The sequence below is a fragment of the Sus scrofa genome, chromosome 12 (genome assembly GCF_000003025.6).
Source record: "Sus scrofa isolate TJ Tabasco breed Duroc chromosome 12, Sscrofa11.1, whole genome shotgun sequence".
Classification (NCBI taxonomy): domain Eukaryota; kingdom Metazoa; phylum Chordata; class Mammalia; order Artiodactyla; family Suidae; genus Sus; species Sus scrofa.
The window spans coordinates 60,156,103-60,180,934 of NC_010454.4; the positions used below are offsets into that span (position 1 = coordinate 60,156,103).

Consider the following 24,832-nt stretch of genomic DNA (forward strand, 5'->3'; position numbering starts at 1 on the left):
CTTTGCTCAGAAAGGCCTTCCTTATGCACCATCTACAATAACAGCCCCCTCCTCCTTCCCTGGGCACCAGCTGTAGCCCCCACCCCCTCTCCAGCCGTCTTCTCTGCTTTACTTCTTTCTTTCTTTTTTTTTTTTGGTCTTTTTGCCTTTTCGAGGGCCACTCCTGCAGCATATGGAGGTTCCCAGGCTAGGGGTCAAATCGGAGCTGTAGCCACCGGCCTACGCCAGAGCCACAGCAACGCGGGATCCGAGCCGCGTCTGCAACCTACACCACAGCTCACGGCAACGCCGGATCGTTAACCCACTGAGCAAGGGCAGGGACCGAACCCGCAACCTCATGGTTCCTAGTCAGATTCGTTAACCACTGCGCCACGACGGGAACTCCTACTTTTTTCTTTACGGCACTTACTTCCTCCCAAATTATCACGAACCGTTTATCTGTTTGTCTCCCCGGCAGAAAGTCAACTCCATGAGGGCAAAAGCTGTGCCTGTCTTACTTCCCACTTCACTGCAGGCACTGAGCCCAGTGCCTGGCACACAGGAGGTGCTCACTTAGTGCCTGCTGAGCAAGTGATCTCGACTCAGTGAGCTTGGCTCCCATGAGCTTGATGGTCATTTTGTATGCTTGGCTGGAGCAATTCAAGATGCCCACGAGCAACCCATCCGACGGGACCCTTCCCCTTGCGCCCTCCCCTCCTGGGACATCCCCCGCCCCCCTCCAGGAACCAGCCAGACACAGGCAGGGAGGGATTCCAGCCCAGCTCTCCTCCCCCTCTGCTGTGCAACCACGGTGAGGCTCTCTCCATCTCCGAGCCTCGGGGTTTTGCCCCCCCCCCACCGCGAGGGGCAGTGAACTTCGCCTCCTGACTATTGTGGGGACCACGCGGCCGAGTGTGGCGGCGGGAAAGCGCTTTGCAAGTGACAGCGCCTGCTCTCCGGGAACCGGGAACCGTCCACCCGCCCCCACTGGGAGAAGGACATCCGCAGCTGTCAGACACACCCCAGAACGGACAAAAGGACTCACTACCAGCTCCGTGTGACGAAGAAGCGTAACTCATGCGTAACTCATTCTGCAACAGCGTTTTTAAAAAATCACCCATTTTTCACCAAGTAAGAAATGGAGAAAAGTGACTTTAATGAGGCAAATGCCACTCAGATTCTTCCCGACCACGTGGGGACACTTACGTGGCCTTGTCTCAACTCGGGGCCCAAAAAAAATCGCCCTCAGTCTCCTTTCATACCCGGCAGGCTTCGATTCATTTAAAATCGACTTCGTTCTCAGCAGCCTCTCTCCCCAGGGAGCCCCTCCCTCCACCCCGTCCCTATTTTTCCTTCCCTCAAACCCCTGTCTCTCTCCCGGGCTGAGATTCCTGAGCACCCAGGAAGGATCCCTCTGTCCAGGACCATGGAGAGCGGCCGGCACGCACTGCTGCCCCCCCCTGCCCCCCGGCCCCCCACCAGCCAGTGAGTCCTACATCTGCCACGGCTTGACCCAAAGATGAGGGATGATACACCAGCGCCACAAACGGGCTTTCTGTGCCCTACACAGCATCATCTAAAAATTCGCCCGCCATGGCAAAATTAGACCTCAAGGGAAGGTAAGAGATTTCCCAGCCGCCTACGGGCACAGCTGCTGTCTGCCGCTGTGGCTTCCCGGCCGCCAGCAGGCATCCTTGGGGATGTATGTTGGGTGTATGTTTTGATCAGCTGGGCATCTGATCAGACTGGCCGGTGCCTTGCCACGTGAGCTCTTCAGGATTTGAAGTGCCACCCACCCTCAACAGCTGCCTGGCACGAAGCACACCTCGTTACCCCTTTGCACGCCTGAGTGGCTGTGTTTCCGGAAGCCGTGTCTTTCAACATGGGAGGGACACAAGTGCTAGACGGGAGGGGTGCCTGCTCAGATCAACAGAGGCAAGCATGGTTCTTCGTGGGCCTGGAGAATTGGCCGCTCCCACTCGTTCTGCCCCTTGCCCCCCTGAGCTCAAGTTCCCAGACTCCCTTGCAGCTGCTGGAAGTGGCCCCGAGACTGCGTCCTGGCTCATGGGTTGTGGGGGAGCCCCCCGCCGACCAGCGGCTTGTGTGTGATGTGCTGTCCCACGTGAGGTCTTGCAGGGGATGCTCGGCTTCCCCCTTCCAGCCCAGAACGGGGGCCTGTGCCTGGAGCCGCATCAGCGGTCTTTAGGACAAAAGCCATGTGCTAAGGAGGTGGGGTGGGAAGATGGAAGGAAGCCCGGCCCTGGAGGCACGGCCGAGCCGGTGCCAGTTCTGGGCTGTCTTCATGTTTGAGACAAGGCACCCTTCATTGATTTAAGCCCCAACTGGGTTTTCCATCACGAGGCCTAACTGCCACGCCATTCGGCCAGCGTGAACTCCCGGCTCCCTTCCCATATCTGCCTGGCTTTGGCTGACATTGAGTTTATACCCAGTGGATTGAAACTGAAGTTTTTACAGACCTACAATGTTTTCCAGAATTTGGCCAGCAGTTCAGCTTGCCCGTCTCCAAGCAAAGCTGGGCTCCCGTCACAGCATCACCACTTGCTGAGCCCTGTGGGGTCAGGGTCTTAGGATCCATCCCTGTTTTCCCGGAAGCTGCGAACCAGAGACGTCAAGCCATTAGCCCAAGGTCACACAGCGAGTGAGGGGTGGCACTTAGATGGGAACCTGGCTCCCCCTGCTGGTTAACTCCTGGAAGAGGCTGCTCCTGGCATTTCCCCCAGAACCGCAGGGTAAAGGGAGCACGCCCCACCCCCGCTCTGGGCTGTGGAGCTTTGAGGGGTGTGAGGAGAGGGATGGTGGGACGACTGGTGACCGACGTCGGCCAGCTGGCCTCTGGGCACCAGGAGGGGCCAAGGCCTGTCCGTAGGACGCCTGCCCCCTGCCCGCACCCTGGTGCAGACCCGGCTTCCTCTTCCCCAGGCCAGTTCCCCTTTGCCCGTGACATGGGCCTTCTGGGGGTGGGGGTGGGCGTGCTGGAGAGGTTAAAAGTCCTGGGCTGACAGAGGGGAGGCCAGACCCAGTGGGGCCGAGACCCAGGGCCGGCTCTGCAGATGCTGCCCGTGCTGCTGCCACCGCTGCTGCTGCTGCTGCTTAGTAAGGAGCCAGGGCAGGGGCCCTAACGAGATGGGCAGGGAGGCAGGGAGGGAGGTGGTGGCAGGGGCCACCCACCCCTTGCGGGCTGAGAGTCCGGTTTCTCCTAAGACTGGTAGCCCCGTGAAGGACAGAGATGGCGACAGGGGGCTGGGGGTTGGGGGGGAACCTCTCCGAGGGTGGGACCGAGCTAACGGTCAGGAGGGAGCCCCCACCCTGTCCTGAGAGAAATGCAAGGAGGGCTGTACAGGCTTCTGGTCAGGAAAGGCAGGCAATCTTCCTGGGGGGTTGGGGGAGAACGAGGAAGGCTTCCTAGTGGTGGGCTTTGAAGGCTGAATAGGAGTTCGCCAACTTGAGAAGGTGGGAGATGGTGTGCTAGCTGGAGGGAACAGCATGTGCAAACCCGGAGGCATGCGTATGCTCGGAACTGCTCTCAGTAGGAAGAGGAGCCAGAGTTGGTTCATTGGTGGTTCATTGGTAACAAACCCCGACTAGAACCTATGAGGACGTGGGTTCGACCTTGGCCTTGGTCGTTAAGGATCCGGCGTTGCCATGAGCTTCGGTGTAGGTTGCAGTCACGGCTCGGATCCTATGATGCCGTGGCTGTGGCACAGGCTGGCAGCTGTGGCTCCAACTCAACCTCTAGCCTGGGAACCTCCACGTGCCGCGGGTGCGGCCCTAAAAAGACCAAAAAAAAAAAAGAAGAAGAATAACGATGCGCTGGTTCAGCCTCATCCAAGCAGGTGACCTGTGTTTTACCACATCTAATCTTCTCACCAACCCTCGGGCAGATGAGGAACTGAGAGGTTAAGTAACTTTCTGCAGGTCACACAGGAATCCAGTGCAGGCCATCTGACCTCAGGCTGGAGGGCTGAGAGGTGGGTGCTGGGGCTCAGAGGTTAGCGAGGACCCCGGTGGAAAGATGGGGGGCAGGGAGCAAAGAGACAAACGTCCAGGACCCCGGGGCCCAGCTCAGCCGAGATGCGTGCCTCTCCCCTGGGCGGTCAGGGCCCAGGCTGACGGAGGCCTACAGCAGGAAGGACCCGGCCACGTGGCCTTGGCAGGCAAGCATCTTTCTGGACAGCCGGTACCGCTGTGAGGGGGCCCTCATTTCCCCAGAGTGGGTGCTGACAAGTGCCAGCTGCTTTGGCAGGTGGGTGCAGGGCCAGGGAGGGGGTGGCAGGGGCTCTGGGAGGGCAGCTCCCAGCCTCGTCACCTCCCGCTCCACACAGCTGGCCGCTGGCCCTCTTCAGCGTGACCCTGGGCCCAGATCGGCTGGCGCTGGACACTTGTGGCAGCAAGGCCAGCGTGGAGGCGCTGCTCCTGTCCCCAGGAGGGCCCAAGGCCTCGGGATCTGGTGCCCTGGCCCTGGCTCGGCTGGCAAGGCCACCATCTCTCAGCAGTGCCATATGGCCTATCCCTCTGGCCACCCGGCCCCAGGGGCGGGTCTGCTGGGCCCAAGGCTTTGATCCTGACTTGGGTAAGGACAGGAGCAGGTACCTGGGCTGGGTCAGGGAGACAGCCAGGGTGGAGCTGGGGCCCTGCATGGGGACACGAGAAGGGGCGCTGGCACCTGCTACGCCTTCCAGGGGCACTGGGCCCTCTCTGGGCCCCTCCCTGGGGCTGCTGTCCCCCATCTCAGTGGGCCTGTCCCTGAGACAGCGAGAGTCCCACAGAGGATGGAGCTGTATGAGACGGGGCTGGGGGCCAGGAGAAGCCCAGCGGGGGCTCTTCTGGGGCCAAGCTGCTGAGGGTCTGCCCCATGCCGCCACGTGCAGACCCCCACGCCCCACCCCCAAGGCTGGAGAGCACCCCCCTGAGGCTGCTGCACACCAACACCTGCAGAGACACCTTCCGCCTCCAGCCCGACTGTCCGGACCTGCAGGCCCTCCTGCCCAAGGGCTCCCGGTGCGCGATCGCCCCCACCGGCCCAGCCCAGCTGGTGGTGAGGATTCCAGCCGGGACCTGAGACGTGCCCCCACACACCCTGCAGACCCTCCTAAAGCCACCAGACCTGGTCACCTCTCACTCTCCCTTGGGCTCCCACCCCTCCCCGATCCGCCCCCAGGGGAGGCTCCCCCTTCCGTTTCTGTGCGAGGCTGAAACTACTGGGAGCCCCCGGCTGCCTGGCAACCGCAAGCAGGGTGCTAAAAACCGACTTGTGTGACACCCCAAGGCCACAACGAGAAGGGAAGAGCTGCACCAGGGCGGGAGCATCTGTGCAGAAGCGTTTTAACTGCAAAGGGAGCGGGTGGGGCGGGGGAGGCAGGTGACCCAGGCCTGGGGAAGCGGACTCCCAGGCCCGCCTCGCCTCGGAGGTGTGAATGCTAGCATCTTTGCTCACCTGGGTGGGGTAGGGGGGTCCGTGGGCCTGGCTGGCCGTGACCACGCCTTCCCTCCCCCACACAGGTGTCTGATGGGAGCCCCCTGGTCTGCTTCCAAGCTAGCAGCTGGCGGCTGGAGGGTGTGATGACCTGGGGTCCCTGCTCCCGGCCTGGCCTCCCTGAGGTCTACACACGTGCCTGTCCCCTCATTTCTTGGATTCGGGAGACGGTCTCCAATGCCACCTTCGATACCTCAGCCAAGATGCACTCTTGGGACCGGCCCAGGACCAGGCAGAGGAGGCAGTGAGGGTCCTTCGGGAGTTCTGGGTTTGAAACCTGGCTCAGCTCCTTACCTGCTGCTGCGATGGTGTCCCAGTCACCTCCCTTCTGAATCTGCTTCCTCTTTTGTGCAACGGAGATGTATTCAATTATTCAGTCGTTCCACAGCTGCCACATGCTCCCTACACAAGGTTGCTACAGCCCCTGTGCTCATGGAGTCTGGGGGGCGAGGCGAGCATTAGCCAGCGCTCTCACAATAATAAATGTGCAAATGCGAACCGTGACGGGTGCTTTAGACGGACCGCCCGGGGCGGCCAGGATCCTGGCAGAGCCCGGTGCTGGGGCTCACATCACCCCGGCGCAGGTGCCGGAGGGACCAGGTGCGGCCCCTCCATGGCTTGTGTCCCGGCCTCGCTTCGCCTCACTCGGAGGAGCGCTAGCTTGGATTTAAGGATTCTCGAGGTCCCTCCACTGTTTGTTTAATAAACTTTTGGGGGCGAGGGTCTCAGACGCCACGAGGGAGCATCCGTTGACCTGACGCAGGAAGCTGCCTGGTCGCATGGCGACTCTCGTAACCCGGGCCCGGACCCGGTCCATGGCGGCCTGGCCCTTAAGCCCCACGCGCGCTGGTTGTCGTCTCCGGCCGGGCTGGGGAGGGCAAGTACGAGTGGACACGCACTCCCCGCGGAGTAACCGGATCCGGCGACAGGCCGGGTGGCGCCTGACCCCTCACACTCCGACGGGCGCCCTGCGCCGACTGTCCCCGCGCCCGGGGGAACTCCTCCCGCCGCGGAGCCCCGCCTCTCGCCGCCCCGCCCCGCCCGCGCCTGCGCGCGCGCCCTCGCGAAGCTCCTGCGTCCGGGAAGCTTGTCCCGCGCGCTACACCGTCCGTCTCCAGGGCAACCCGGCGCCTCCTAGCAACCGAGCGCAGCCCTGCCATGGCGGCCGCGGGGCCTAGCGTCTTCCTGGTCATGGTGAACGGGCAGGTGGAGAGCGCCCAGGTGAGCGGCCGTGGACCCCACGGGCCGCCCTTGTCCCTCTGGGACCCCTGGCCCCCGTGGCCGGCCCGCGGAGCCACGCCAAGCCTGCGGGGGAAGGCGAGGGAACCCGCGTGGGAGACCCTTGGCGCGAGGACGCGCGGACCCTCCGTCCCCCGTGCGGTGTGGAAACAGGTCTGGGGGTGAGCGAGGCCGAGGCCACAGTCGGCCGAACTCGCGGGGAGTCCGGGGCAGGGGCCTCCACCTCCGGCGATCCGTGCGGGTCGGTGCGCGGCGAGGCCCCGCACGCGCGGCGCTCAGGTCCTTGAACGTGGGTTGGAAGGGAGGAGACCTGCTCGACCCGACGCAGCGGTGGCGGCGGGCTGCCGAGGCCTGGGGGGCGGTGTGCCCGTCGGAAGGCAAGGGACCTACCCCCCATCCACCCTCCTCGTCATAGGAACCCTTTTGTTATTTCTGTGTATCGGACGCAGTATAAGCCAGACTCCGTGCCCAGCATCGCGCAGTCAAGGCTCCCATCCCCACTTACACGTGGGAAAACATGCCCAAAAGGAAGGGGCAAGACTGGGATTTGAAGGCTAGCCTGCCCTTCGAGGCTGTTTTAAAAACGTGATTGCATTGTGAGGGCTGAGGTAGTTTAGGTGAAGCTCTGCCAGGGCCTCAGTGGGCATCTCCTGCCTTCCTGTTCCGCCACGATGCTGCGCCATGCTCCCACCCTGTCCACCCCGCTCCTTGGCCTAGTACCCAAGACCAACTTCCCCACTCTTGCTCTGTCCCCTCGGGGGCCCTCATCTGGTGCCTGTGCTCCCAGCAGCCACCCGTCCCCACGCTTCCTCCCACTCTGCGTGGGACCCTGCGCTGGGTCATCAGCCCCACCCAAGCCTCTGCCCTGGGTCCTGGTAGCACCTTTCACCTCAGCACCATTTCCTTAGACCCCTGTTGTACTCACCCCCGGGGCCAGGAGCTGGGGACACGGAAAGCGCTGATTTGCCCCTTGTTCACAGTCTATTGGAGGTGGCAGAAATAAACACAGTCAATAAAATATATTGAAAGAAAGTCAGGCAGTGCCGTGAGGGAGGGAAGCCCTGGGGGCTGCAGGAGCCAGGAGGTGGTCCGGAGGACAGCCTGCAAGCTGGACCCTCCCTGAAGGGGGAGCAGGAAAACTCGGGGTGGACAGAATGCTGTCTCTCAGCCTCGCAGGTGCCTCGCGCTCAGGGTTCCTGGTGGCGCACCTGCCTCACGCAGCCAGTCCAGGCACGCGCCCCTGAAAAGGGAACCTGTGTGTTTACTTCCAGTTTCCCGAGTACGACGACCTCTACTGCAAGTACTGTTTCGTGTACGGCCAGGACTGGGCGCCCACGGCGGTAAGCTGGGCCCCTAGCCTCCCAGCCGCCACGACTGCTGTGGTCTCCAAGGCTCCTTCACCCCGTTCCCTCCCAGTTCGGCTGTGTCTCGGGGAGAGGCAAGCATGTGTGCGCTCCTGGTGGAGCTGGGGCAGAGCAACCCCGCTGGCCCCAGCACGTGCCCCGCCCTGGGACTCGCGCCTGGCTGCGGAGAGGGACACGTGGGCCACGCCACACGCAGACCCGAGAGAGCTGGCCTGGAGGCGGCCGAGTGGCAGACCCTCAGCTGGTCCGTCCTTGCTCAGCCTGCACCTCTCTCCTGTGTGCGGGGTCCCAGGTTGAGGACGCAGGGACCCAGCTTAGCCTCTCTGAGCCTGTTCCCTGTGCGCCCTGGGCGGTACCTGGAGGGTCTCGGGATGGGACCCGTGGGAACGAGGCCAGGCCAGCCCCGCTTTGCCTGGCTGCCCTGCTGGAGGGGGAGACAGACACTGAGCAGTGAATTCCGCAGTCTGCTGGGGGCGGGGGGCAGCGCTGAGGGGACATGAAGCCAAGAAGCTGGGGGATGCGGGAGAGGCCGGGAGCCTCCCCGAGATGGTAACTGCGCACAGAGCTGCAGGGGTGAGGTGCAAGCTCGCGGAGGGCAGTGGGAGGAACTTGCCAGGGGGAGCACAGGGGAGCTGGAGCCTTCAAGGAACAGCGAGGGGCCAGTGTGGCCAGTGCCAGAGGTGGCGGGGCCGCGGCCAGGCAGGTCTCCAGGGCATCTTGGAGCAAGGACCCCCTCAGAAGCATTGATCAGAGAGAAAAAGGGGTCTGACTTGTGTTTTTTAAAAAATCCCTGATCAGGAGTTCCTGTCATGGTGCAACGGAAACAAATCCGACTAGGAGCCATGAGGTTGCGGGTTTGATCCCTGGCCTTGCTCCGTGGGTTAAGGATCCGGCGTTGCTGTGAGCTGTGGTGTAGGTTGCAGACTCGGCTCAAATGTGCTGTTGCTATGGCTCTGGCGGAGGCCGGCGGCTACAGCTCCAATTAGACTCCTAGCCTGGGGACCTCCATATGTGAAGGGTGTGGCCCTAAAAAGCAAAAAAAAAAAAAAAAAAAATTCCCTGTCCAGAGGAGAGTTGGGGGCACAAAGCAGGGAGAGCGAGGCCCAGCAGGCGAGGGTGGTGGTGGGGACCTGGTGCAGGTGGGGCGGTGAGAGGTGGCTGCACTTCAAGTGCAGTTTGAGGACAGAGCCAGTGTGGGACACGGAGACAGGAGCACCCCTCTGTCCTCTGGGCAGATGTGGGCAGGAGAGACAGGCGTTCACACCGCCTGAGCCGCTAGAAGCAGAGTTGCCGCTGGGTGAGAAGCCTGCAGCCGGAGCAGACCTGGCAGTACCTGCAGAGCTTGGCCGGCCTGTGCCAAGGCTGGTGGGGCCGTGGGGTCGGCAGCAGAGCCTTGGCCACGCTGACCTGGAGGCCAGGCCAGACACACGGGCTGGGCATCAGCACACAGCGTATGCCGAGATGATAGGTGCAGGGGAAGGGTGCCCGGGGGCCGAGGTTCAGGCCGCTCCGGACCGAGGAGGAAGCAGGGAGAGCGGGGGGCAGAGCCCGGGGCCCGGATGGCATGCAGGAGTCGTGTCAAGGCTGGTTGGTGACATGGGGACAGGGAAGGGGCCACAGACACAGCAAGCCAGGCCCCTGGTGACGTGACAGAAACACTTTGGTCGTGCGGGGGCCAGAGGTCAGGGTGCGGTGGGTTCAGGGACGAAAGGCCGAGAAGGAACTGGAGCTGGTGCGTGTCCGCATCTCTTTGAAGAAGCTTTGCTGGGAACAAGCTGGGGGGGCGGGCAGAGGAGGCAGGATGCGGGCACGGGCTGAGGGGGACACCCCACCCCCCGGAGGCGCGGTGGAACTCGGGCACAGGGCCAGGTGGCCCTGAGGGAAGAGAGCCTGGCAGCCGCTCCCCGTCCCTCAGCTTCCTTTGCTGGAGGAAGACAGGTCTCCACCCCGGGAGCCGGCCCGCCCGCGTCACCGTCCCTGTCCTCGCAGGGCCTGGAGGAGGGCATCTCCCAGATCACGTCCAAGAGCCGGGATGCCAGGCGCGCGCTGGTGTGGAACTTCCCCATCGACGTCACCTTCAAGAGCACCAACCCCCACGGCTGTGAGTCTGCGGCCCTCGCCCTGCCACCGCACGTCACCTGGGCCCCCGACCAGCCTCGCGACGTGCTCGCAGCCACCCGGCGACGGCCCCTCCCCTCCCCTTCCCGCCCTTCTGCGCGAGCTCGACCTCTGCCTGAAGCCCCGGATGGCACCTGCCTGCGGAGGGCGGGCTGGCCCAGGGCTCCCCTGGCGGCCCCTGCCCTGCTGCCCCTCCAGGCCCCTTCCTCCGCTGCCGCTGCCGGGCCCACATCCGCCCTCTGCCCCCTGGTCGGCGGGGCTTGCTGACCACTGGTGGTCAGGGATCGCGCTCACACAACAAGCGCCGGCCATGTGCAAAGCCTGGGGCGGCTGCTCCGGGCTGTGGCTGCCCCCATGGGCTGGGCCAAGCCTCCCCATCCCACCCGGGGCTTCTCCGCTTCTCCCACGTCAGGCATCGGCAACTCAGAGCCGCCATCCCTTGCTTCAGCTTTACCTCTGGCAGCTGAGCATGGATTTGATTTCAGGTCCCTCTATTCCACAGTCCAGGCCTTCATGCTGGGTGTGACTGGGCTGACCGGATGCCAGGCTGCCTGGCGGTCCTCCTGGGCGAGGGCCGCCATCCTGTTGTCACCATCCGTGAGTAGGAAACCTCCATAGGCTTCCTGGAACAGGGCACGAGATGTGGCCCAATCTGCTGAGACCAGCTGGGGAAGGCGAATAAAATATTAAAAAGCAAAACCAGAAAACAGCTCCTTGGAGGCAGCAGAGCTGCAGAGTGGTGGCGACCCGGCAAGCCAACACCCAGGACAGAGGCGGAGCTGCGAGTGCTGGCTGATCCCCGGCGAGGTGACTGAGAGGCTGACGGAGACGTGTCCTGGCCGCTCTGGGCCAGGGACCCACGGAGCTGGAAGATCCTTCAGTGGGTCGGGCGCTCCGAGCCCCGAGCACACAGCAAATTCATCAGGATACCAGAAGGGTGACATGTCATGAGCAAGTAGAGTTTGTTCCAGAAGTAATGCATTTGTGTAAATCTAAAATCAAACACTGAGACTCACTATAGGAGCTCCCGTCGTGGCTCAGCAATAATGAACCACCCATGAGGACGAGGGTTCGATCCCTGGCCTTGCTCAGTGGGTTAAGGATCTGGCACTGCTGTGAGCTGTGATGTAGGTCACAGACGGGGGTTTGGATCCTGCGTGGCTGCGGCTCTGGCGTAGGCCGGCGGCTATAGCTCCGATTCGACCCCCAGCCTGGGAACCTCCATGTGCCGAGGGTGCGGCCCTGAAAAGCCAAAGAAAAAAGTAGAGAAGAGATTCACTCCTTTAAAAAGAGTCACCACCATCCCCATAAATGCAGAAAAAGCAACATTCAACATGCATTCGTGATGAACATGAAGCAAACCGGGAGTAGAAGGAAACCCCTTCATCTGATAAGGCTGCCTACGCAAGCTCAGAGCAGACGTCACGTTTTTACAGTGCAACGTTGGAAGAGTTCTCTCAGCTCCGTCACCACCACCACCAGCGCACAATTCAAAGGCATGAGAACCAGAACCATTTCGCCCATGAATGACAAGGCGTTATGTACGCAGAATTTCCAGAAGAGCCGGCAGCAATCATTAGGATTAATCAATTGGCATGACTGCCAGATATAAGAGCAGTATACAAAAGTCAGTTGCTTTCCGTGTGAAAACAGAACATGTATTCTATATGAAAAGGGGAATTGACATCTTACAAGAAGGTCCTTTTCAGTAATGCCGATGTAACCCAGGGTGCCAGAGGTCCAGCTCTAACTGCGAAGCACAGTCACTAAGACAGTCGTGGCACCAGGACAGACAGACAGTCCCGTAGGAGCCCAGGGCAGAAGCGAGCCCGTGGGGAGGGAGGAGGGTCTTGGGACGTGGCCCTGGCACAGCTGGATACACCAGGAAGAAGAGGGAGGCTGCTCCCTGCGTCCCATCGGATGCACAGAGTCCCCAGTGATGAGGCTCCAGGAAGATTCCATGGGGGCACCAAAGGACCCCACAGGGGAAGGTCCGTGCGTTCAGCTGTGTTAGAACTCAGGGCATCTGTTCAGCAAAAGCCGTCACTGAGGGTGACGAGCCGAGCCATGCAGCTCACACCGGCTGCACACCGATGAGAAGACCGGCCGGTGGAGCAGCTACCGCCCCGCGGCAGGGGGTGCGTCCGAGCGCCCGAGGAGCAGGCGAGGGCTCGGCTTTATTTCAGGAAGAACAATTCCAGTTAAGGCCTCTGCTTTCTCTCTGACCCCCGTGCCCGTGTGGCACGCACTTGAGTCTGACCGCCCCTCACAAGAGCAGGTCCCGGGAGCAGGCCATCTGCCGGGTCACGCTTGGGTCCCCAGCTGCGGGTTGGGTGCGTCGAGCCCTGCAATCCAGGCAGCACCCCGGGCCCCCGGGCCGTGCATGGGCCCTGGCCGCCCCCGCTCCTGGGAGGGCCGAAGCCCTGACCTGCCTTGTCCTTCCCAGGGCCCCAGATCGTGCTCAGCGTGTACGGGCCGGACGTGTTCGGGAACGACGTGGTCCGAGGCTACGGGGCAGTGCATGTGCCCTTCTCCCCCGGCCGGTAGGTCTCCCCCGGCCGCTGGGCCCTGGGACGGCGGGGCATGTCCTGGGGCCTCCCGAGAGGGGCCCTTGGCGTCTGGGGTTCATGTACGCCTCCATCCCTGCGAGGGGGGCGAGGGGAGGGGGCAGGGGACCACAGCAGGGGGTGGTCAGGAGCTCCCTGGAGGCAGGGCGTCCCCACCAGGGCTGGAGGATGGCAGCGCCGGGAGGCACCCCGGTGCCAGGCGTCCTCCCAACCCTTGAAAAGAGGCTCGCTCTGCAGGGCCGCCCGGGCGCCTTGGTTCTGACCGGGGACCGCGTGACCTGCTCCCACCCGCCCCTCGCCGGAGGCCCCGGCGGGTCCACCCCTCTCGTGTCCCTCGGCTCAGCCCGCGGTGAACACTCCTGTTTCAGGCACAAGAGGACCGTCCCCATGTTCGTCCCGGAGTCAGCGTCGCGGCTGCAGAGGTTCACCAGGTGAGCTCGGCCGCCCGGCGGGGTGGCGGCTGGCGGGCCCTGCCTCGCGCCGCCCACTCAGGCCGGAGGCCTTCACCCCCCACCGAGCAGGGGTGACACCCCCAGGTGGGCAGTCGCAGGGCGGAGCCCCGCCCGGCGGAGGGGCTCCTGCCTGGGTGAGGCCGCGTGTGCTTGGGGGACGGCACCTGGGGAAGGGGCTGGATGGACGGAGGCTCCCCGACCGCGGCGGTCCCTGAGTAACCGGCTCCAGCACCGCCGCTGCTCCGTCCCCGAGAACCAGCGCCCCACTGGCCCTCTGCCCCCAGGCGTGCTTCCTCCACCCGCTGGCCTGTCCAGTTCCCTTTAACCAGTCACCACAGGGCTGGTGGCTTCAAAGAACAGAAACTCACTTTCTCAGCAGGACCTGGCACCTATGGGGCCACTACCCGTTGCCTCCGAGGGTCTCCACGTAGCAGAAAGGTTTTCCCAGAGCTCCCACGGCGGCTTAGTGGGTTAAGAACCCGACTAGGATCAGTCCCTGGCCTCGCTCCGTGGGTGAAGGATCTGGCGTGGCCGTGAGCTGTGGCGTAGGTCGCAGACGCAGCTCCGGCCCCGTGTTACTGTGGCTGTGGTGCAGGCCGGGAGCTACAGCTCCGAGTCTCCTCTTGACCTAGAAACATCCATCTGCCGCAGGTGCGGCCCTAAAGAAAAAAGGAAAGAAAAGCGGTTTTCCCAAGACCCCACTTCAGAAACGCCCTGCACACCCCTGCTTTGGGCCGTGGGGCACGTTCCGCCAGCTCGGGGCCCTTGCCCGTGGGGCCTGCTTCCCAGCGGGTCCTCCCCACAGCCTGGGGGCAGATCTCCCTCACTGCTGCCCACGGCCTGCCCCATGCCGGCATCGGCACGGAGGTGCCAGGCCCTCGGCGGTGCGGGGGCCTCACCCAGCCGCCGGCTCCCTGAGAAGTTCGCGTTTTATGGCCGGAGACCTGTGGGGTAGCGACCGCCTTTATTTCCCGGTTACAGCTGAGAACACCGGGGCTCAAAGTGACTTGTCCTGGGTGCCACTCGGTTAACGGACGGAGGGGGGAGCCCAGGTTGGTTGCTGGACTCTGGGGTGGGACCCTCCCCCCAGGGAGGATGGGGGGTCACACTGGCCCGGCTGCTGTCACCTTTCTGGTTCTCTCCAGGTCTAGGCTGTGCACCCCCCCGCGCTCGTGTCCCAGTGACTCCCGTGGAGGCCTGAGTGGGGCGGCCTGGCATCCAGCCAAAGCGGGGCAGAGGGGCTGGGGAGGCTCTGCCCGGGGCCCTGCTCACCCTGTTCTCCTGTCTGTCTTCCCAGCTGGTTCATGGGACGGCGGCCTGAGTACACAGACCCCAGGGTGGTGGCTCAGGGGGAAGGCCGGGAAGGTAAGCTCGACCCCCACACCCCGGGCAGCTTGACGCTGGGGGGACCAGGTGGGCCCCGGAGAATCAGCAGGGAGCAGGGCGCAGCTCTGTCCCAAGGCAGCCCCTTCTCCCAGTGAGCCGCAAGGCCAGGCACTGTCCCTGCTCTCCAGGGGACGAGAGCGGCTGCAGACGCCCAAAGCGGCCTGGCTGACCCCATCCTTCTGTTCCCAGTGACCCGCGTCCGCTCGCAGGGCTTTGTCACGCTCCTCTTCAACGTGGTGACCAAGGACATGAGGAAGCTGGGCTACGACACCGGGCCTCCGGACACACGCGGCGTCTTGGGGCCCAGCCCGCCCCAGGGCCTCCCCCGGTGACGCCCCTGGAGGGCGCAGCCACCTACCTGTCTGCCTGAGCAGCGGCGGAGTGGGGCGGGGTGTAATAAAGCGTCGCCTTCTCACGAGTGCCCTCGGCGGTGCCCGGGAGCTGGGAGCCTCCTCTGCACCTCCGCAGGCTCAGCCCTGAGACACGCGTGTCCCTCCTCAGCGCCAGGCACTTGTCACACTGGCCGTGCCACGTGGCCGCCAGCCTCCCTCGGAGGAGAGGCCCCCAGCGGCCCAGAGAACGGGCTGAGAGCTCGGTGGGGGGATCCAGCTTCCCGGCAAGTGTGCCATCTGCCCTGAGCCCGTGCCAGGCCCCCTGACCGCCCCCCAGCTCCAGGCGAGCCCTCTGGACACACACACAGCTGCTCCAGTGTCCTCCCGTCAGCAGGATTTGACGGGAGCGCCCCCAGTGACCCCAGGCTCCCACCCCCCACCGCCTGGCTGTCTCCAGGTCATGCCTTCGCCCCACACGTTTACGCTGCTCAGGGCCCCCAGCCCCGCCCCGCCTCACTCTCCCATCAGTAAAGTTCCCAGGATCCTGACCCTCTCCAAGTGTAAAGTGCCTCCACCCCCTGCCCCGCTGCCGCCCTGGCACTGCCCACGGACAGGCCATCCGGCCGCACCAGGCACGGCAGGCCACGCTGCCGGTCCTCTCCAGCCCCGGCTCAGCACCATCCGCCTGATGAGCCTTCCCCCAGCTCAGCCGCATCCTCAGCCCCTCCCTGCATGACCCCGACCCCCGCCCAGCGTCCCCGTGGCCCCTCCTTGCCTGACGCGCAGAGGCTCACGCAAGCAGCAGGCTCTCTAGCCCGCCCACCCCTCGCCAGCGTCTCGGGGTTGATGAAGGTGGGGGGAAGGACACAGCCGGAAACCACGTCGTGATACAAATGATAAATTATATTTCTACAGTAAATAAGTATCAAGAGTCAACACAAGCTCGAAACCAGCCACCTGCCCCGGGACTGAGAAAACAGCTGGCTGACACCCCTACCACGGTGCCCGGCAGGAGGGGCCTTGATGGCACGTGTCCCACGTGCGTGGCAGTGCCAGTGGCTTCATGATCAGTGCAATGGGTGACAGGGACATGGCGCCTGGGGACGGGCCTGAGACCGGGGCTGGGGGCGCCTGCTTGGACCTTGGTGGCCCAGTGGCTGTAAGTCACTGAAAGGTCGGGTCAGGACGGGCTCATGACTCTTAGGAGTCACTGCCAGGAGCGCGGTCCCGGCGCCTCCCTGGGAGTGTCCTCCCCCGGCCGCTGCGGAGGGCCAGAGCCGCGGGAGTAGGTGCAGCCCCCTGTCCAGCCCCAGGCCCCCGCGCAGGCAGGGCCGAGGCTGGGCCGGGTAGCAGCCGGGGCAGTTCCCAGGCATCCTCGGCGTTTCTAGGGGCCTGTGCCAGGGCTCAGGGTCAGACCTGGAACCAGAGAGAGGGGCCGAGGGGCCCCAGGGCTCAGCTGCCCTTGGTGTCAGAGGGGAGACGCCCACCAGGCCAGGTGCCCAGACCCAGGATTTGGGGAGGGGCACGTCCCTTCTCTGGGGAGAAGCACGCCTTCTCTGGTTTTTAGTTTGTGACTTAATACTCTTTTGCAGAGGCGGGGGGCGAGGAGAGCAGGGGAGGGAGGTACGATTAGGGCCCGTCTGTGACGCGTGGCTCCTGCGGGAGGTGCGGCGTCTCTTCCTCCCCGACGTCAGAGGAGACCACGGCTACGGCGCCGCGTGTCGGGAGTTGGCAGGCAGGTGGGCTGCGGCCAGCCCTGGCCCCTCGCGCCCTCAGCCCAGGGCTGTCCCCTCCCTCCTGGTCATGCCGTCCCCACACTGTCCCCACCCCTACCCGGAGCGTGGCCAGGACAGAGGAGGACACGGACACGGGGCTCCAGACGTCTCGCCCGTCCCAGGCCCCGCTGGCCGCGCGCAGGCCTTCGGTCCCGACACAGAGCGAGCTGACAGGCCAAACCCGGTGCGTCACGTCCACACGCCGGGTTGGGTCTTCAATTTCTTGATGTTGGTCTAGGAGTGTGAAAACCAGCCTCGTGCGCAGGACCCAACCCCAAAGGCTGCGAGTCCCTTGGTTTGGTGATTCTCAGCACAGGGAGCGGGAGGAAGAGGCACCGCGAGGCCAGGAGCTCTCGGTACTGGGGTAGTTTGTGTCTTTAAAATAAACACCCTTTACGTGTAATCAAATTCCCGTATTTTTCCCTATAAAGAATTTGCTTTAGTTTTTCCATAAGGCATTTTCCGTCTCTTCCTATTTAGATTTTCTTACAGAGTTAAAACCATAAATAAGAGCTTTAGACCACTTGCAGGACACCGCCAATGTCTTAGTTCAGCCAGACCTGGTAAGTCCTATCCAAACTAGACAGTTAAATAAGAACCACGTTATAAAAATATTAGCCAAAAAAAGACTATTCGATAATTCTGCAAACTCAAATGTGAAACGGCACTGAACCCAGTGTGCGCAGGCGTGTACAAGCACGGAGCACGGGGCGGGGTTACGCTCAGGTTAGTCTAAAGCGCGCGCTAGTGGACTTCATTCGAGCTCTTCCGCGGTGGCGGCGAGTGCGTCGGACTCACACACGAGTCAAAGAAAAGGACGTGATGCACAAGCGCCGCCCCGAAGGGTCAGGGTCTGAGGAGCCGGCACCCCGTCCCGGCCGCACCCGGCGCCGGGGTGTCCCGAGGGCTGGGCTGGGGGGCCGAGTCCTGGGCAAGTGGGGTCCCAGAGGCCCTGGGCTGAGGCTGGGCCAGCACGCGCACCGCCGCCTCCCTGTCCGGGGCCCCAGGGAGCCCGTGGGTCTCCGCAGGGGCCGGAGTTGCACCGGGGTGGCGGCCAGGGCGGCCGGACAGGCTCGGAGCCCGTGGGCTAGGTGACACCTCGTGGGCCCGCCACCCCCAGACGGAGGGCCAGGGCTGCAAGGACAGCCTTTGATCAGGAAGCTGGACAGGGAAGCCCTAACACCCACCCCCCAACTCTGGGACCCCACGACGGGGGCCGGGCCGAGCACTAGAGCAGGAACGGGTTGGTTGTGCCGGTGGCCTGCGCTGCTGACGGGGGGACGGCCATGGTGCCCACCATGCCCACGGCGGCGGGGCCCAGGGGGGTCAGGGAAGGACCGCTGGGCCCCAGAGCTGGGTGTGAGGCTGCGGAGGGCACAGAGGCCACGGCGACGGGCTCCACCCCAGGGCCAGGCCCGAAGGACGCACTGCTCCCCAGAATCGGGCTCCCCCGCAGCTGGTTCAGCGTCAGCGGCTGCGGCTGGTTCACCTGGAAGGGGTTGACCGGGGCCGAGGCCGCCGCGGCACCTGGGGAGAGAGCGGAGCGGCGGGGGCCTTGGTCAGAGCAGCGGAGCCCCAGGCCTGTGGGCTGGCAGAGCACAGCCACGGCGCTCGGCGGCGCCCAGCCTGGCCTGCCCGATGTCAGAGGGGAGACTCCGGCCACGCGACCAAGAGAGCGGCCGAGGTCACAGAGCCGGGCGGCCGACGGGTGGGCAGGCGCCTCCTCCAGGCCAGCGCCCCAGCCTCCTTCAGCAGCGACGGCCAGCACTGCTCTCCGCAGGGGCTGGGGGAGAGGGCAGCCACCGGGCAGGTGGAACCACAGCGTGTGGCCGAGAGCCGCGGTCCCACGCTCCACTCTGGGACGCTGGCATAACGAAGGCTCTGAGAAGTCCTGCGGTCATAAGCGGACACAGCTCCATCCTCCCCAGATGTGTTTCTACACCGTCTCTCGTATCAGAAAGGTTTCTCCCCTTTCAGCAAAAACACCTACGACACGCGGCCAAAAACACGGGAGCTGCTGGCCCTGGGGCTCCACAAAGCCCACCCTGCTCACAAAGGCTGCTGGGAGGCACCCCGGTCTCCGGCGGGAGACACCGCCCCTTCTCCCCAGGACACCCCAGTGTGCTCGCATCAGCCGCGCCTCGTGGCCTTAGGAGGAGCCACGCAGATCCCCCTCAGCGAGAGACGAGCACACAGACTGCAGAGCAGGAAGGGGACGGGCAGAGCCCGGAGAGGCCCTGGCGGCCTGGCGGCGCCCCCACGGCCCACCAGCAGGGTTCCCGCACGCGCCCGCCCAGAGCAGGAATCTGGGGTAGTGATCTAGCTCTGCCCCGGAGCCACCCCCGAGAAGCAACCACAACCCCACCCATCTCAGGACCCAGGCACGACACACCCCACTGTTGCCTGCGGGTCCCCAACCTCAGCCCTGCCGAGTCCGCACGTCTGAGGTCAAACTGTAACCCGTTCCTGTCCGTGGGGAGCCCAAGGCCTTCCTGGGAAACCTTTGGGGAAGGTGGGGGTTCCTTAGAGGAAGAAGGCGGCCTGACCGGGCGCTGAACGGTGGGTCCGAGCACCGCTCCCCCCAGAAGAGGAGGGCGACTCCCAGCAGAGATGACCGGCTCCGCAGCAGGGGGCAGCTCACGCAGCTGAGGGCCCGAGCACGTGGGCCGGGCGGGGGCCGGGCAGGGGCCGGGCGGCCACCACGGGAGGGTGGGGCTTGTCGTCCAGCCCACACGCAGCCCCTGACGGGGGAGAGCCGGCCGGCAGGGAGGGGGGTTGGGGGGCCCAGTTCCCCGACCCCAGCACTGTCGTTCAGCTGACCCAGAACCAGTGCTGCCTAGAGGGTCGCCCTGGCTGGGCCAGCAGGCCAGGGGCAGCTTCTGCTCAGCGGCCCCCCACCGAGAGGACAGGGGCATCTTCCAGCCCATCCCCAAGGCCCCAGAGAGGTGGGGCTGCTGGTCCGCCCTTGGGGAGGAGCCCCCAAGCTGCCGCAGAGGTCAGCGCCCCCAGGCCTGCCCCACAGCCCTTCCCAGGAAGGGCAGGCGGTCAGAGGGAGCCCGGGAAGCAAGCCTACCTGGTGCCAGGAAAGGGTTGAGGGACTGTGCCGGCGGGGCTGGCCTGGTCACCAGCGAGTCCAGGTTCACCAGGGCTGCGTTGGGGCCCAGAAAGGACTCGGGCGTTTTCCGGGCGCTGCTGGGCTTGCTTGAGGTGACGGTCAGGGGCTGAGACTCCAGGGCGTCTGGGCTGGCGGTCCCACTGCTCTGGGCTGGTGGAGAGGCCGCCTTGGCTGCAAGACAAGGACACGCGGGCTGGTGAGTGTGGCGCGCGGGGCCCAAGACCGGCACGTTGACCCGGGAGCGCCTCCCGCCACCTGCGCAGCTGCCCTGAGGACGGGGTGTTCCCTGCAGCGTGGTTTCCAACAGCCCCAGACTGGGGCTGGCAGGCAGCAGGGCAGGGTGGGCACACCCAGACCCACGCTAGGGCCAGGGCCGGGTGAGGACAGAGCCAGGCCACCTGCCAGCTGAGAGAAGCAGCAACCGGACAGAACAGCACAAGCTCCCCAAGCAGGAAGGGGCTCTTTTGGGGTAGTGGGTTGATGTGAGTAATTTACATGTTTTAATGCTTTCCTTTTCTATTTTGTTTTTTTTTATTTAGGGCTGCACCCACGACATACGGAGGTTCCCAGATTAGGGGCCAAACGGGAATTACAGCCGCTGGTCTATGCCACAGCCACAGCCACAGCAACTTGGGAACCAAGCTGAGTCTGTGGTCTACACCGCAGCTCACGGCAACGCGGGATCCCTGACCCACTGAGCAAGGCCAGGGATCGAACCTGCATCCTCACGGATACTAGTTGGATTTATTTCCACTGTGCCATGACGGGAACTCCCAATGCTTTCATTCTCTAAATATTCTACAATGAACATGCATTTCTTGACAGTAGGAAAAAAGCAAATTATTATTTTTTTGGTCTTTTTTTTTTTTTTTTTTGTCCTTTTTGTCTTTTTAGGGCTGCACCAGCAGCATATGGAGGTTCCCAGGCTAGAGGTTGAATTGGAGCTGCAGCCACCAGCCTACGCCAGAGCCACAGCAACGCAGGATCCGAGCCGCGGCTGCGACCTACACCACAGCTCAGGGCAACGCCAGATCCTTAACCCACTGAGGGAGGCCAGGAATCGAACCGGAAACCTCATGGTTCCTAGTCGGATTCGCTTCCGCTGCGCCATGACGGGAACTCCAAAGCAAATTATTTTTAAAAATTCAGCCAACAGAGGGTGTGCCGAGACAGGCCCAGGGGCAGGGGGCTGCTCTGCCAAGATGCGAGACGGTGACGGGGACACAGGTCCCTAAAAATGGTCGCACTCTCCACTCAGCAGCCCCGTTTCTGGGAACCTGACGGGGGGAAATAACGCCGCGTGTGAACAGGGCTTTGAGCGGGGGCGCATGCGGCCACGTCGCTCCCTTCAGCACAACCTGACCCCCTGAGACGCCCTCCCCGCACTCACAGTAACTTATCGCTCAGCCACAAGGAGGTGCCACAAGGCCACTTCTTTTTTTTTTTTTTTTTTTGTCTTTGCTATTTCTTTGGGCCGCTCCCGCGGCATATGGAGCTTCCCAGGCTAGGGGTCAAATCGGAGCTGTAGCCACCGGCCTACACCAGAGCCACAGCAACGCGGGATCCGAGCCGCGTCTGCAACCTACACCACAGCTCACGGCAACGCCGGATCGTTAACCCACTGAGCAGGGGCAGGGACCGAACCCGCAACCTCATGGTTCCTAGTCGGATTCGTTAACCACTGCGCCACGACGGGAACTCCCACAAGGCCACTTGTAAAGGATTTTTTTGGCTGTACCATGACATGTGGAAGTTCCTGGGGCAGGTATGGAATCTGCACCACAGCAGCAACCTGGGCCACTGCAGTGACAATGCTGACTCCCTAACTACTGGGCCACTGGGGAACTCCCTCAAGGATTTGTAATGTCACAAGATGTTGCATCTGCTTTGCCACAGGAGTGGCGGGGACAAATACAAGCTCAGCCAGAGGCTGTCCACACGCGCCGTTCAGAGCAAGAACCGAAAGGAAACACAGCGGCTCAGCGCGGATGCAAGATTCAGAGATGACTCTTCTTCTTACTTTTTAGGGCCGCAGCCGTGGCATGCGGAGGTTCCCAGGCGAGGGCTCGAATCGGAGCTGTGGCCGCCGGCCTACACCACAGCCACAGCAACATCAGATCCAAGCTACACCTGCGTCCTACACCACAGCTCACGGCCACACCGGATCCTTAACCCACTGAGCGAGGACAGGGGTCAAACCCGCGTGTTTAGAGATGATTCTCATGTTCCTCCAGAAACTGTTCCCGACCCACTGAGGTGCGGACACCTGCACAGGCACAGGGAAGGGGTCCGGGAAGCAGACAGGACAGCTAAGGTGACCTCTAGCCCGTGGAGGAGACCCAGGAATGGTGTGGCCTTTACTGCAGCACAAGAAGGGCCCCGGGAAGCGGCAGCCCCGGTGCCTCTGCCCCTCCCCCCGCCCCCGAGCAGAGAGGCCCAGGCTGCTCCCACCTCAGACCAGCCCACAGCCTGTGGCTGCTGCTGGGGAAAAGCGAGCCAAGTGGCGGTGGGGCAGGGAGAGGACAGGCAGGGGAGAGAAAGGAGAGAAGGGGGTCCGGGGAGGGGGAGGCGGGTTCTGGGGAGGGCAGGGCCAAGGGCTCCGTCCCCAGCCCCCCGGGGCCGTGTGAAGAGGGCTTCCGGCCCAGTCTCCGCACCCTGCCCTGTGTGGGTCCCCAGTCCACCTGCAGCGGGGCGGTTCTGGGAGAGGGCGTGCCTCCGGGGAGCTGGGAGGCGCAGGCGGTGGAGACGGGGGCCGGGCCGAAACCAGAAACAGCCCGGCAGGAGGGGCGGGTGATCGGACCTCAACCACAGTCACAGCCGTGAATTCCCGCGCCCGGGCCCCTCGCCCCACCAGACCCGAGGGAAGACATGGAGCTGCCAGGCTCGGCAAGCCGACGCTCCCTCCCGCAGGAACGCCAACGGCCCGGCTGGGCGAGCGCACGGGACGCAGCGGAAACCACGACCGCCTCTACGTACCCGTCTTCTGCGCAGTTCGGAGGCTGTCAAATTCAGAAAAGTCATCCTTAGCGGTGCCGTTCAAATTACTGAAGAGATCAAAGGCCCCTGGAGAGAGAGCGGCAGTGACTGCGGGGACATGAGCCTTTGCTCCAAAGGTGGGCTGGCATCTCTCCCAGGGCAGCAGGGCGGGGGGCACCAGGAGGGGCCGGGCCTCCCCATGCAGGGCGGGTGCGTGCCTGCCCCTGCTCCTCCCGTCCCACCCCAGACCAAGCCAAGGAGCAGAAGGGGTCTCACCGGAGGCGGAGGTGGGCCTGGCGGCCGAGGCCACAGCCCAGGCGTCAGTGGCTTTGCCGGCAGTGGGGGCGGGCTGCTGCGGGGCGGCCCAGGGGTCTGAGCCCTTGGAGACGGAGTGTGTGCTGGCTCCAGTGGGCACCCCCCATGGGTCAACAGAGGCAGCTGGCTTGGCACCTGCGGAAAGGCGGGGGCGGCTCGGAGATGCCCCCAGAAGGTGCTGGGCAGCCGGAGCACGGGAGAGGACCCTGGGCCACGTGGGGAGAGCGAGCTGGTGGCGCCATAGAGAAGGGACCTTCCCACCCGCCTGGGCCACAGCAGGGGAGCAGCTTCAGCAGCGCAGGCTTTCAAAGGGTGGGTGACCGCAACCTGGCGGGGGGCGGGTCTCAACTGGCTTTGCCCTGAGGGATGCAGTGATGCCAACACCCAAGCGAGTGTCCCTGGAGAATCAGCTCTGCACACACGTGTGCACACAACACACCACGTGCCTCGTCTCCTTCTGCAGGGCACCCCAGGCGGCCACAACCAGCCCCACACCGGGGCACGGGCCCTTCCCTCAACGGCTCTGTTCACCACGGAGCGGGGGTGGGGGGTGGGGGAAGCAGTGTGGCCCCTGAGGACAGGCGAGCACGTCTCCCCGGCCAGGACCACCTGAGCCGTGCTTGCGAGAGTAGCTAGGAGGTCACTGGACACGATATTGAGTGAGGACGGGCATGGACAAGGGGTCCAGCTGCCCCGCCAGGCAGAGGCCGTCTGCGAACTCCAAGGCCACCCACTGGCCCCGGACACGGAGGGCTGCCAAGGGCAGGGAGGTCACAGAGGCTGGGGAACAGCAGGCGGCACCGCCCGTGCTGACACCCAGAAACTCCCCAGGGCGCGCAGAAGGAGGTGTCCACACACAAGACACTGCACGAGCTCGGACCCCAACCGCGGGGAAGACTCTGGCCCAGGGAGCAAGGAGGGGAAAGGCGAGCACGCGAACACGGGCTCTCTCTCGATGCTGCAGGCTGAGGAGCATCCCCGGGCTGGGGGCCTTGAGCACCAAGCCCGCCCCTCGCCTGCTGTGTGACCTCAGTGCAGCCAACAGCCTCTCTGGGCTCTGATGGTCTGCACTCCCCGGTCACTGGTACAAATGCATGCCACGTGCATCAGAACTGAGAAGATGGCCCTGGATTGGCAAGTGGCAAAAGATGGCAGAGTGGCATCCATGAACCACAGCGGCCACCGCAGATGTGCTCTGATGAGCCCAACCAGGTTCTTGATGTTAAAAATTCAATGTCACCATTTAAACATCTGATGCCCAGGTTTCAGCTTTCAATCTTCCCTTACTGCTAAACGGCCACACAAGACGTGGTTTCTCTCCAAGACGGAGTATCACTCAACCACAAAAGGGGACGGGGTACGGATGTGTGCCACCAGATGCGTGAGCTCTGAACACAGACCAAGGGAAGGTGGCGAGGGCCCCGGGTCCTGTGACCCCAAGACACGTTCGAGACGCTGGGAGCAGGCAGGCCCGCAGGCAGGAAGGCGGCTGCGGGGGTCGGGGGGCAACGGGGACCGCCTGCCTAGCGGACGGCTGTGTCTCCGGGGCGGTGGCGGCCCTGGCTGGAGCCCTGGGGCACACAGTGCCGTGAGGGCTGAGCCCTTGAAATCGGACACGACGGCAAGATTCTCGTGTGCGTTTTAGCTCAGCCGAAAAATGTCACAGCATAACCACGGGCCAGGATTCCCCGGGACGCTGAGCTGCCTCGGGGCCCCGCCT

At 63.8% G+C, this 24,832-nt stretch overlaps 3 protein-coding genes and 1 long non-coding RNA gene across 15 annotated transcripts in view; 2 read left to right on the forward strand and 2 right to left on the reverse strand.

Annotated features, from left to right (window-relative positions):
- LOC110256123 lies at positions 1,112 to 6,468 on the reverse strand. Its single transcript, XR_002337393.1, has 2 exons — positions 5,768 to 6,468; positions 1,112 to 2,592 (listed from the first exon to the last, which is right to left on the reverse strand). It is a non-coding gene; the product is annotated as an uncharacterized LOC110256123 (long non-coding RNA).
- On the forward strand, positions 2,716 to 5,971 carry LOC110256121 (serine protease 33-like). 2 transcript variants are annotated; one of them, XM_021067969.1, is made up of 5 exons: positions 2,720 to 3,093; positions 4,099 to 4,243; positions 4,323 to 4,570; positions 4,869 to 5,035; positions 5,500 to 5,971. In XM_021067969.1, the coding sequence occupies exons 1-5, from the start codon at positions 3,051 to 3,053 to the stop codon at positions 5,719 to 5,721; spliced, it is 825 nt and encodes a 274-aa protein (XP_020923628.1). In that variant the 5' UTR covers positions 2,720 to 3,050; the 3' UTR covers positions 5,722 to 5,971. The 2 variants fall into 2 exon arrangements, with proteins under 2 accessions (XP_020923627.1, XP_020923628.1); XM_021067968.1 differs by having other exon boundaries at positions 2,716 to 3,093; positions 4,323 to 5,971.
- Positions 6,554 to 15,484, forward strand: B9D1 (B9 domain containing 1). Its single transcript, XM_021067970.1, has 7 exons — positions 6,554 to 6,694; positions 7,984 to 8,052; positions 10,066 to 10,177; positions 12,641 to 12,737; positions 13,130 to 13,192; positions 14,511 to 14,578; positions 14,789 to 15,484. Exons 1-7 carry the CDS (start codon positions 6,632 to 6,634, stop codon positions 14,929 to 14,931), a joined length of 615 nt encoding a protein of 204 aa, XP_020923629.1. The 5' UTR covers positions 6,554 to 6,631; the 3' UTR covers positions 14,932 to 15,484.
- The window catches only part of EPN2 (epsin 2), a 77,624-nt gene continuing 68,605 nt past the window's right edge, over positions 15,814 to 24,832 (reverse strand). For 5 of the 11 annotated variants that reach the window (XM_021067960.1, XM_021067961.1, XM_021067956.1 and 2 more), the window contains exons 6-8: positions 22,798 to 23,247; positions 19,780 to 19,992; positions 15,814 to 18,233 (exon numbers count right to left, since the gene is read on the reverse strand). In XM_021067960.1, coding sequence (XP_020923619.1) covers positions 17,935 to 18,233; positions 19,780 to 19,992; positions 22,798 to 23,247 — 962 coding nt within the window. In that variant the 3' untranslated portion in view covers positions 15,814 to 17,934. The remainder of the gene's footprint in view (positions 18,234 to 19,779; positions 19,993 to 22,797; positions 23,248 to 24,832) is intronic. The other 6 variants (XM_021067964.1, XM_021067966.1, XM_021067958.1 and 3 more) reach the window with 2 other exon arrangements.